At 41.7% G+C, this 12,637-nt stretch overlaps 1 protein-coding gene across 8 annotated transcripts in view; it reads right to left on the reverse strand.

The window, feature by feature from the left end:
• The window catches only part of LOC115134701 (solute carrier family 35 member F5-like), a 41,467-nt gene extending 30,177 nt beyond the window's left edge, over positions 1–11,290 (reverse strand). The window contains exons 1-12 of one of the 8 annotated variants that reach the window (XM_029669141.2): positions 10,270–10,527; positions 9,752–9,842; positions 9,252–9,324; positions 8,991–9,135; positions 8,303–8,452; positions 8,073–8,138; positions 7,839–7,920; positions 1,935–2,125; positions 1,256–1,337; positions 929–1,016; positions 777–841; positions 296–400 (exon numbers count right to left, since the gene is read on the reverse strand). In XM_029669141.2, the coding sequence (XP_029525001.1) occupies positions 296–400; positions 777–841; positions 929–1,016; positions 1,256–1,337; positions 1,935–2,125; positions 7,839–7,920; positions 8,073–8,138; positions 8,303–8,452; positions 8,991–9,125 (964 nt within the window). In that variant the 5' untranslated portion in view covers positions 9,126–9,135; positions 9,252–9,324; positions 9,752–9,842; positions 10,270–10,527. The other 7 variants (XM_029668923.2, XM_065000344.1, XM_029669038.2 and 4 more) reach the window with 7 other exon arrangements.
• Positions 11,291–12,637: the final 1,347 nt, after the last annotated feature.

Here is a 12,637-nt window from a genome sequence, read left to right on the forward strand (position 1 = left end):
TATTTTTAATACATTTGGTAAAATTTCCAAAAACTTGTTTTTGCATTGTCATTATGGGGTATTGTGTGTAGATTGCTGAGGATTTTTTTATTTATTTAATCCGTTTTAGAATAAGGCTGTAACATCATGGGGTCTGAATACTTTCCGAAGGCACTGTATATACCTATAATCAATTCAGGATCATTACATAGAGTTATATCAGGAAATAAAAGAGCATCTGAAAATCAGCAGCAGACCAAGCTGCCACAGTTGACTCTAGTAAGAAAGGTCATAGATATAACTATGATCTACATACCAAAGAACATGGGGATGTCCAGCTTGTCTTCCCGGTCCACCTTCCTCTTGATCATGACGATGTAGACTGCGTACAGAGCAGCCCCAGCCAATGACCACAGAGAGCCTGAACACAACATGACTTCATCATCACATTATCTAATACATCCCTGTATCATGAGTTACAACTCTTATGGTTACACTCCAAAGGGTTTTTCTGCTAGCAATGCAAGCAAACGTGACATTGTGGCTTGCACTTTCAGAGTAGATGTAATGGTTTAATAATACATTGTTTTATATAGCATATTAATATGACACAAGGACATGTTAAAGTAGTACATCAAGTACAGTACAAAACATGACAAATACAACCAATATGAAGTGAGATAGGAGGGTAACAGGAGGCAGGAATAAGGAATATAGTGGGGAAAAAAGCCTAACAAAAACAAAACATTTTGAGGAAAGAAGTTTATCATCTGCAGGACTTTTATCTCCCTGGTTACCTATAGTGCCTTTTCCGTCAGGGCTGTCCATGCTGGAGAAACTGACAAGAACCACTCCTCCCATGCTACAGGGAAAGAGAGCAGAGAAACAGTGTAACTACAGAGTAGCAACCCAGAGTAACTACAATAATTCAGCTGATGTCAAGGCTTACCTCAGAGCCACAGCTAAGAGCTTGGACAGAGTAAAGCGGTCGCTGCTATTACTGGGAAATATGGCCGCCAGGATGAGGGTGAAGAGACCTGGTGAGGAGGACAATAACAGCGAGACTGTTCACAACACGTCCTGTACAGAGTTCAACCTGTTCAAGGTGACATTTTTAAATACACATGCTGTGATTTTCCAACATTGGAACATTTATTTGCAACAATGTTATTAAAAAGGCCCATAATGACTGTATTATAAAAAAGTAATAATCATCAGTGTTTTTTCTATTCATTGTAAGATCCTGAGTAAAATCACATTTAGTATTTGGACTCACCTGAAGTGGAGGACAGAATGTTCACTATGGCAACCTGCGTGTCCGACAGGGCCTCTTGGTAGGAGAGGTTTGCTAGGAACCACTGTGAAGGAGAGAAGTAGGAGAGGGAGAAGTGTCAGCATGACACCTCTGATTTGTACCAAAGATGGTAGTTTACTTACTATTACTCTTTGTGTGTGTAGTCTACCCTCAGTTCTGGGTCATTGCTCATGTGGGAAATGAGTTATTATACAAAGATGTGTTTACAAGCCCAAAGTTAGTAAGACAAACGAGTTGAAGATTCTTACATGCATAATGTGTTAATTTATACTCATTTACACTATTCATGAAGGGAGAAGTCCAAAGCCATGACTTGTTGAGCGTACAGCAAACACACTCTGCAGCAAAATGAGTAGTATCACCAGCAATAACTCAATGATAATAACAGAAAGGTTTTGGTTAACTTACCTAGCAAATTGACAGTAATGTCAGTAATGAGAGACATCATCAAAAAGCTCCCAAATGCAGGTACTCCACAGACACATTTTAGATATAAATTTGTCCCCCCTCCAACTTAATACGGAAGTTCCAAGCTAGTATACAGAATGTCTGAGAGTCTAACAAGTCATATGTCTACACACACTGACAAAAAAAGTTCCCCTCAAACAGATAAAAAATTAAGTTATTTGAATGAACTTACCACAAAGCAGAAGAAGAAGCTGATCTTGGCCACGTCGGTGACAGTGAGCTTTCCCACTGTGCGGAGCATGGACTCGTGGTCCTTGGCGGCGGGGTAGGACATGCGCGATAACTTGGCCTCCAGGGCCTGTGTGGACGGGAGCTGGCGCACCTCCATGATGTTGCTGAAGCGCACCCGTTGCTTTTTAGAGGCTGAGAGGTTGGAGGGAAAGGACAGGGGGTAAAGTGGTAGATGGGTCACAGCATGACCAATAGAATGAACCAGACAATGAAAACTTTTAAGTAGAAATAAAGCATGCGTTATAGCTTATGTCATTGTTTTAGGAACCAAAACCATGAGAAAATGTTGCACAGTCATTCTCTGAAAAGCATCTCATACCCTATACTGTGCTTTAGGCACAATAGCCTGGGATTGAATAAGGCAGCTTTCGAATTAAAACCACAATTACCACTTTCCTCAAAATGTGACCCATCACGTAAACTCAGCCAAAACAGAGATGATAGTTCTAGGTCCAAACAATGAGATCTTGCTGCTGGATCTGACAATCAATCTCGATGGTTGTATAGTCATCTTAAATAAAACTGAAGGACCTCTGCGTTACTCTTGACCCTGATCTCTACTTTTTTCATATTCGTAGCACTGCGGAAAAAGCTAATCCATGCTTTTTTCACTTCAAGATTAGACTACGTCAATGCTCTACTCATGGCTACCTGGATAAGGCACTAAATAAACCTGTTAGTGCTAAAAATGGCTGCTAGAATCTTAACCAGAAACAACCAAAAAGTTGATCGTATTACTCCAGTGCTAGCCTCTCTACACTGGGTTCCTGTTAAGGTTAGGGCTGATTTCAAGGTTTTACTGCTAACCTACATGGATTTACTCCTACCTTTCTCGCTAATTTGGTTCTGCCGTACATACCTACAAGTACGCTACGGTCACAAGACGCAAGCCTCCTTATTGTTCCTAGAATTTCTACGCAAACAGCTGGGGGCAGGACTTTCTCCTATTGAGCTACATTTTTATGGAATGGTCTGCCGATCCATGTTAGAAATGCAGACGCGGTTTCAACCTTTAAGTATTTAGTGAAGACTCATCTCTTTAGTCAAATAAAATATAATTGTATTTGTCACATGCCGAATACAACAGGTGTATACCTTACAGTGAAATGCTTACTTACAAGCCCTTAACCAACAATGCAGCTTTAATAAAATACCCCCAAAAAAGTAAGAGATAAGAATAACAAATTATTAAAGAGCAGCAGTAAATAACAATAGTGGGGCGATATACAGGGGGTACCGGTACAGAGTCAATGTGCGGGGGGCACCTGTGTCAAGGTAATTGAGGTGATATGTACATGTAGGTAGAGTTATTTAAGTGACTATGCATAGATAATAACAGAGAATAGCAGCAGTGTAGAAGGGGGGGGGGGGCGATGCAAATAGTCTGGGTAGCCCTTTGATTAGCTGTTCAGGGGTCTATTGGCTTGGGGGTAGAAGCTGTTTCTGTAGTGGTATGTAGACAGCTACGAAAAATACAGATGAAAACTCTCTAGGTAGATAGTGTGGTTCGTCCTATTTATTGTCCAGCGATTGAACGTTGGCTAGCAGGACGAAAGGCAAAGGCAGATTAGCCACTCGCCGGCTGATCCTCACAAGACACCCTGATCTTTATACGCAAAATCTCAATTTCTTCCTCCAGCGAATGACGGGGTTCTGGGCCTGGTCGGGTGTCTGTAGTATATCCTTCCCATCTGACTCATTGAAGAAAAACTGTCTAATCTGAAGTAAGTAATCACAGTTCTGATGACCAGAAGCTCTTTTAGGTCATAAGAGATGGTAGCAGCAACATTATGTACAAAACAAGTTACGAACAACACAAAAAAACTAACAAAATAGCATGGTTGGTTGGTTAAGAGCCGATAAGACTGCAGCCATCCCCTCCAGCGCCATCATAAACATTTGTAGTAGGTCCTATGATTGAGTGCAGTATGGCCCAAGGGTGCAAAGGTGAACGGCAAGGCACTAAAGTGACGAACCACCCTTGCTGTCTCTGCCTGGCCGGCTCCCCTCTGATTCTCTGACCCTATTACAAGAGTCACTGGCTTGCTCGTGCTCTCCCATACTTACTGTCCTCAGGCTTGTGCGGTGGGGGAGATCTTTGTGGGCTATAAATCGGCCTTGTCTCAGGGTAGTAAGTTAGTGTGTTGATCCCTTTGGTGGTGTGGGGGGCTGTGCTTCGGCAAGTGGTGGGGTTATATCCTGCCGGGTTACCCTGTCCAGGGTTAACTTTGGATGGGTCCAGTGTCCTCCGACCACCCCTGTCTCAGTCCCCAGTACCTATGTTTTAATACTGTCATATCTGGTGTAATTCTCTCGTAGATCCTGAGCCCTAGGACCATTTCTCAGGACAACCTGGCCAGACGACTCCTGGCTGTCCCCAGTCCACCTGGTTGTGCTGCTGATCCAGTTTCTGCTGTTCTACCTGTGGCTATGGAACCCTGACCAGGTCGTGCTACCTTGTCCTGGACCTGCTGTTACGACCCTCTCTGCTGGTCATCTATGTACGTTTGAACATCTTGAAGAACGATCTGGCCTTAATGGCTATGTACTCTTATAATCTCCACCTCAGCACACCCAGAAGAGGACTGACCACCCCTCAGAGCCTGGTTCCTCTCTCGGTTTCATCCTTGGTTCCTGCCTTTCTAGGGAGTTTTTCCTAGCCACTGTGCTTCTACATCTTCATTGCTTGCTCTTTGGGGGTTTTAGGCTCAGTTTATGTATAAGCACTTGGCGACAACTGCTGATGTAAAAAGGTCTTTATAAATAAATGTGATTTGATTGATTGACTTGAATGTGTGAGACCCCTAGAGGTCTTTGTGGGACTGATTTCTTCTTTTTTTCATACATCACCCGCCTGCTCCCGATGGCTTTTTGTCTGACTCCCACCCACACCCACAAAAACAGGTTTCACAGTCCTGCAAATGTTATTTTAGGTGTATCTGACTCAGCTCGCTTGGCAGCTTTGGTCCCAGCAATTTTGGGCCTTATATGCGCAAACATAAATTAAGAAACACAAGAATTACCAGAGATTATCGCTCCGCCCATTTTATTAGGCTATCGGTATTAGGCCTAATGGGCTAGATCAACCAATAGGCTAAACATAGTTCGAAAGAGAGCCAAAAGTTGGAGAGCGGACATTTGCACTCTCTCTTGAGCTAAGTTTTGCATATAGCCTACCTTTTAGGAGTGGGATGATTTAGCCTAATCAAGTTTATGAAGTACATGGAAAGATAACTGTCCCGTGCTTCACCACCCATACATAGCCTAGTGCCGATAGGTCTACTCTATTGAATTGAGACCACATGAGCACCTGATCTCGCATGTCCAACTAGGAGAGTGAAGGTAAGCTATTGAACTTGAAGCAGTAAGAATGATGAGAGCGGACACTGACTTTCTCTTCTTGAGCTACGTTTTGCAAATAGCCTACCTTTAGGAGCGGGACAATTTGCAGGCAGAGACAAATAAATGGTAATAGGCTATTCATTGAAAAGGAAAAGGTGCAAAGAATGATGATCCAAATAGGCCTACCACTGTTGCGATAGGCTACTTAACTTGAAGCAGCGAATGATGAGAGTTTGTGAATAGTGTGACAGAGATGTGCTTTTAATAAAATAGATAGGTTAACGCATACAAAGCGGAAAGACGACAGTTTCCAAATAATCTGCGGGTCTAAAAATATGTTAATCCTAAAATTGTCAGTCTGACCACCCGGTCCCGCCTGCAGCATGAAAAATGATGACCGCGCCACAATGATCTCTGTCAGGGCAGCCCTCTAGCGACATACTGTAATCAGCCAATATCGATCAGCAAAGACAGAGAAATATGAAATCCTGTCATTGTGTCATAGAAAACTAAGCTCCAGTGTCACTCAATGGTCAGACAGAGTTCTTATGAGACAACCTTTCCTTTCACTTTGTTTATCGCTCACTCTCCTGAGTCAAACCTGGGAGGGCCATCACATCGAACAGCTCAACAGCCCCCTCTGTTGGTCAACACCGCAAAGTGTATTTTCCATTCTACAACTTCATTATTTGCTAAGGTCTTTACATGTTTCTTCCTAGGAAAACCTATAATTTTTTATGCTTTCTTGAAATGTTATGAAATAAATCAAATACCAAGACAGTTCACAGGATTCCTATTCTCCAAAGTGATAAAAAATTGATTATTGAAGGGTTTCTTTCAACAACACTCATTATTTCTATCTGGTAAATATAAGTGCCTTCAGAAAGTGTTTAACCCCAGTACCTTTTCCACATTGGCTTGACGACTTCTAAAGCTTGAATTTAAAATGGATTAAATTGAGATTGTATATCACTAATCTACACACAATATCCAATTATGTCAAAGTGGGTTTTTGTTTTGAGAAATTTTTACAAAATAATTCAAATGAAAAGATGAAATGTCTTGAGTCAATAAGTATTCAAGCCTAAATAAGTTCAGGAGTAAAAATTTGCTTTAAGGTCCCTCAGTACCATAGTGACCAGGGAGGTTTTCCAATGCCTCGCAAAGAAGAGCACCGATTGGTAGACGGGTAAAAAAATATATTAAAAAGTAACAGTAAAAAAATATATTAAAAAAGTAACAGACAGTGAATATCCCTTTCAGCATGGTGAAGTTATTAATTGGGCTTTGGATGGTGTATCAATAGACCCAGTCACTAAAGATACAGGTGTCATTCCTAACTCAGTTGCCTGAGAGGAAGGAAACTGCTCAGGGATTTTACGATGCGCCAAAAGTAATTGTAAAACAGTTACATCGCTTAATGGCTATGATAGGACAAAACTGAGGGTGGATCATGAACATTGTAGTTACTCCACAATACTAACCTAAAAGACAGACTGAAAATAAGGAAGCCTACACAGAATAAAAATATTCCAAAAACATACATCCTGTTTACAACAAGGCAGTAAAGTAATACTGCAAAGAATGTGGCAAAAAAAGTTACTTTTTATCCCGAATACAAACCATTGAAAGACGGATCCAGAATTCTAAATAATGTCACGGGTCTGTGTCGGATCTGATTGTCACGGGTATCGGGTATGTGGAATTTTAACTGACTTGTCCAGAAGGGCCCGTACAGATCCGAACAAGACTGCTGCAGTAGACAGATGCTCTTGTTTTTCAAGAGAGTGAAGTGTGGCGCGTGTAGCTTGTTGTTGTTGTTGGCTATTCATAAAGCAGCAATAGGCTACAGTCACAGACAGGTACTACATAATTATATTTGATTATAAATAACCAATGGCAGCTATTAGTCTAGTATAGTGCTAATCGGCTTGGTTGGTTGCTGTCTCTTCCTCCCTCCTCCCTGTGTCACTCACTCTCCCACCTGCTTGAGTGGCACCTCTCTCCCTCCTCTCGCGCTTTATCAGCTCCTATTCATAAAGTAGCTTAAAAAAATACCTTTTCTGCTCCTTCCCTCACATGGATCAGGTCTGGATCTGACAAGGTCTATACGGAACGGGTCTAGTTGTCACCTCTAGTCCAAAGCTCTTAGAGAGACTTACCCCCCAAAAAAAACGTACACCTATAATTGCTGCCAAATGTGTTTCTAACATGTATTGACTCTGGGGGCTGAATACTAATCAAGTTATATGAGTGTTACTTTTATTTTTCCCCACTTTGACATTGTGTATATCATTGACAAAAAAATGACAATTAAATTCATTTTAATCCAGCTTTGTAACAAAAGCAAAAGGGGTTGAATGCTTTCCGAATGCACTGTATCAGTTTGAAAGCTTCATTGACCAGCAGAAAAAGGCAATACATTGCATTATTTATAGATCAGACTGTTGGTTAGTCTTCTAAAGATGTTATTTCTCTATTTTTAAAAAGTTGTATTACTCACTGGAATCACAATCTCCAATGGCACAGTTTGTCTGTTCAGTCGGAAGATCCTGAAACTTCACTGGAACATACAAGGGTTCACTCTGAAGAAAGAAATATAGAGTTCAACTAATGCACTCAACTAAAAGCATTACTTATCATCCCATTTATTTTCATTACAGTATATTCAGCCAGCCAACAGTAAAATCAAATTGAGAGTAAGAGAGAATACAAAAAGCAAATCAATTATACTCACTAGGGTATGGTCATTCAAACTAGTGTCATTGATACAGGGGGTAAAGTAGGCCTCGGCATCAGCAAACTGTGGAGAGAGGCGCTATAGGTTAGACTGGGCTGTTTTATCATAGCAAATCAACATAGTATCAACGACCACTACTAAGATACTGCATTAAGCAACAATTCATCTTTAGATGGAAACAACAATGTATTGTTGCCCCCCCCCTGAGACAACAGTGCAAGACGTACAAAGGCTGCGTGTCGTCCCCGGAGACTGCCCGTGCACTGCTGCCTCCATGGCCGCCACAGCAGGAACCCCAACAGGTACAGCACAAACATGGAGGTCTTGGTGAACGTGCTGAAGAAGGGCTTGTTATACTCCTGCCGCTTGAATATGTACTGGGGGGGGGGGGGGGGAATAGAGAAAATACTCATGACTTACTGTATGAATGGCTGGAACTTAAAACCAATCCAGTGCAGTTTTTTTTAAAATAAATAGGGAGAGGTCACTTTGAAACTAATGAGATGTGACTAATCCAAGTACTCAAAACTGCCACCTAGTCCCTACTTGTGTAGTTCTGCAAAGGCTGGACAGATATTATTAGCAACATAGTGAAACCATGACCCCACTGGAAGGCAAGGTGAAGCTACTACCATATTCTTATTCAATCCTTTTAAATCTATCGGGTAGGGGTTAGGGGTCAAGCATTGTCTTATAATTGAGCACTAGTCTTAAGCTTTAGCATATTAGCCAAAATAAGGGTTGCCTAACCCAGGCCATCCAGTTCTGCAGTGTTGCTGGTTTTCATGTCTCCCTGTGCACCTTCTGTCTGGAGAGTGCCCCTGACAATCAGTTCCAAGCTAAAATGCAAATACAAGAATAAGTAGGCCTGTGGCCTGCGGAACCAGGGGACTACAGGAAGTGCTAGTGTCTTACTGAGGTGAGCTCAGAGGAGACCACCCAGATGATGTCCACCAGCAGGAGGATGACCACCCCCAGGGCCATGCGTCTCCGCTGGGCCACTGTGCTGCCCTGAGACCCCATGCGGTTCATGAGGAACACCCACACCATCTGGACACTGCTTAACAAACACACAAACTCGTTATCGCACAAACACATTAAAAAAAACTTTTCACAAACTGTAATACCAAAAAACAAAATGTCAGATGTTTTTCAGATGTGACACAGTGACAGTACCTGGAAATCCTAATACAGGATTCTTCAGCGTTTTGGACGTTCTGACTCTCCTCAGTCAGGCAGGAATCTGAAACTGTGTCAAAGTAGATAATGAGAAAAATTGTGCAACAGTCCTCCTATCTGCTGTGCACAGAGCTCATCACCTGCAATCTCTTATCAATTACTATTGTTATGTAACGCTGAACGTTGCTGTTGGGGTGAAAATCCATATGGACATCTGGAAACAAGAAAGATGACATAGGCTAGGCCTAATTGTTTGGTGAAAACAGTTTCCTAGGACACACACGTGGCTTTTGTTCAGAGCAACATCAACCAAAGCTACTGTCTTTTTTGTGACATTACAAACTCAATTTAACACATTATTTTCACATATATTCAATTGCTCTTTTGAACTGGTTTCCCCACAAATACATACATGGTCCTAAGTGAGGAACGCCCAGACCCCACTCTATACCTGTCAGGCGGCGTATCACATTTAGAACCTTCGTACACTTTCTCACCAGTCTCTCGATGCGTTCTGCCCAGGTTGGCCTAGTGTCAAAGTACACCTCTAGGAACCCGATCGTCTCCACCCTCAGGCGTACCTTCAGTCTGATAAAGAACACTGTCTGGGTTATCTATAGAAAACCTAATTCTCCACTTCAACGATTGCTTCCTGTACCTTCCTGACAGCGTATGGTACATGTATTCCCTTCTAACCATAAGGCCCCATCATCTTCAAATGAAGACCTTTCGATACCTAACGGTGAGCTAGCAAGAGCAACAATTTCTTCCTCTGCTCACCACGACTCACAAGCGTGTTAGCTACATGCAAATTAGACAGATGCTAGCTAGCTAGTTTACAATATAGGTAGCAATGTCTTTGTTGCAATATAATACCTGTAGTACTGTAGAAACATACGGAGGCCATTGTTAGCTAGCTAATGTTAGCTATCTCGAAGTTTAACGTTACAGCTAACTTAGCAGGCTAAATTGGCTAGCTAGCCGGCAACATCAACAACAAACCATTCGTATTTACCTAGCTACCGTTAGATGGCAAGTAGGCTTCGTTCTTTTTGACGTGGTCGTTACTTCTTCGCCTTTGCAGAAAAATACAACTGCTGGATCATCAGTAATAAACGTACAGTATGTGATAACACAAATATCTAAACTGGTTTGGATGTAAACATAAACATGAACGCTCCTTCTCTTCTTCTATGGTATATTATTGGCGATCACAGAATGTCATGTGCATCCCGCCATCTACTATGCGGGATGGAAACAGGATTCCCATTCTGTTAATAAAAAATAAAATAAAAACAGATCGGATACCTACATAGGCTCAAGGGGAACCTGGGAGTGCAGTTTTTCCGGTCTTCAAATGTAAAATCCTTAAATCCCAAAAACGTTTCTGCTGCAGCCACAATAATGTCCAGTTTTTAGACTCCTTTGAGACTTGTGATATACAGTTTATAACTGTGGCGAAATTCTTCTTGTGGCTTTCCGGCAGACTAGACGCTGTGTTGCATATGGCTGTCTTTCGCAGGTCAGAGTGCGAATTGCACATTTCGGTCACATTTCAGTCCTCTACTCTCTTCACTGCCTCAGCATAGGAAACGTACCCTCTCAAACTCTGGTAATCTCACTTTGGATCCCCAGCTTCATGGGCACGCCAACAGTTGACACACGTACTTTCTCATTCCAACTGTAATGTTCCTCCAACTATGCCCTCCTGCACATTTCTCACATCGTGGGAACCTAATGCACCGTAGCCAGTTCGGAACATAGGACCTGACAGAATAGCAAATATAGCCTGACCTGACTTTATCGGGTAAAAACACTCTGTCAAAGCTCAACAAGAGAGACGGTATTCTCAGTTGCGCCATTGCCACCGGGTCTACATCTCACCAAACGGCAGGTGTCACAAACACTAGGAATATTCCTTTTAATTTGATCCACCTCTACACTCAGCGCTATGGTCTGGGACACAGCAGAATCGCACTACTACACCCTGTCTCTCGATTCTTCATAACATTAATGCCTCCCATTAACACTCCTAATTCTTCTTCTTGTTCTATGATATTATGGCAGTCCCCAAGCATACGTTAGAGGTGCATGTTGCCAACCTGTGTGGGCTGTGTGTCCGCCTACCGTCCTGGAGTGTGGAATTAGTTCATTACACTTTGTGACAGAAAAAGGGTAGGGGAATATATATATTTTTTTAAATCCCTACCAACTAACCCTACATCCATTAAAACCTCACCACTATTCCACTACTTTGGCACTTCTGATCCTAGGACACTATCATTCAATACAACTTGTCATTAAAGGTAGATTTAGCATAATTACGTTGCCACGAGCAGCACCGCAGATATTGAGATGAGCAAGATGCAAGACTTCACTCTCATTAGCTAGGTTTCCATCCAATTTGAAACAGAATATGTGAATATTCAAAAATCGGCATAAAACAACATGCCCATTTTCCACCAGAGATGTTTTTCCATCCAACTGAGTTTTTGCGGTTAACGGATAAAACGCTGTGCGTGATGACGTAGTGCATTAAATTCCCATGTACCGAATGAAAAATACAAGTTAAATGGCCATCACATTTTCAAATCTATTGATGGTTTTGTCACAAAAACGGTTGCGTTATATAGCAAATGTGCCCACTCTGGTCTTGGCACATGCGCTTTAAACAACAGCTCGCATGTACAGTGCAGGTAGGCTACCTACATTATGAGATTATTAAGGATAAGAGCGATATTATTTGAATTTGTCAAACTGCAGCCAAGCATCGATCATCATGTCACCAGAATAAGACCCTCAATATTTATTGGAAAGGAGCATCAAACTCATCACCTTGCACATTTATCTCCCTATGAAGGTCATCATAATTGGTTTAATCTGTAGTTTAAAGGAAAACTTCACACAAAAACTATATTTTGGTATTTATTTAATTAGACCATTGTTGACATAGTCTTGCAGTATTATATGATGCAAAATGCATCATACAGGGATGATGTCTGTATGTTCAAAGTTACGTATCTTGAAAACGTGATTGCTGGCAAGCAAAACATTTTGGGACTATGTCAACAATGGACTAATGAAACAAATACCAAATTATAGTTTTGGGTTGAGTTTTCCTTTAATAAAGGCATGCTTTCCAAAGTCATAGTGACCCTACAACATATCACCATTTCTTGCATTATACATTTTACCGACACAAAAAGATCCCACCATATCAAATGAACAAATGTTCTGTCGGCATTTAATGTTTACATCAGCCCGATCCTTACTTTTTCCATGTGTTAGGTAATTCATCCACATGAAATGGTTGAATGGAAACATGGTTACAGTAACACACAGGTTCGCTTCATGCTGTTGACAGAGTGGTAGCCAGGGCACCA

Source organism: Oncorhynchus nerka, linkage group LG1, assembly GCF_034236695.1.
Source record: "Oncorhynchus nerka isolate Pitt River linkage group LG1, Oner_Uvic_2.0, whole genome shotgun sequence".
Classification (NCBI taxonomy): domain Eukaryota; kingdom Metazoa; phylum Chordata; class Actinopteri; order Salmoniformes; family Salmonidae; genus Oncorhynchus; species Oncorhynchus nerka.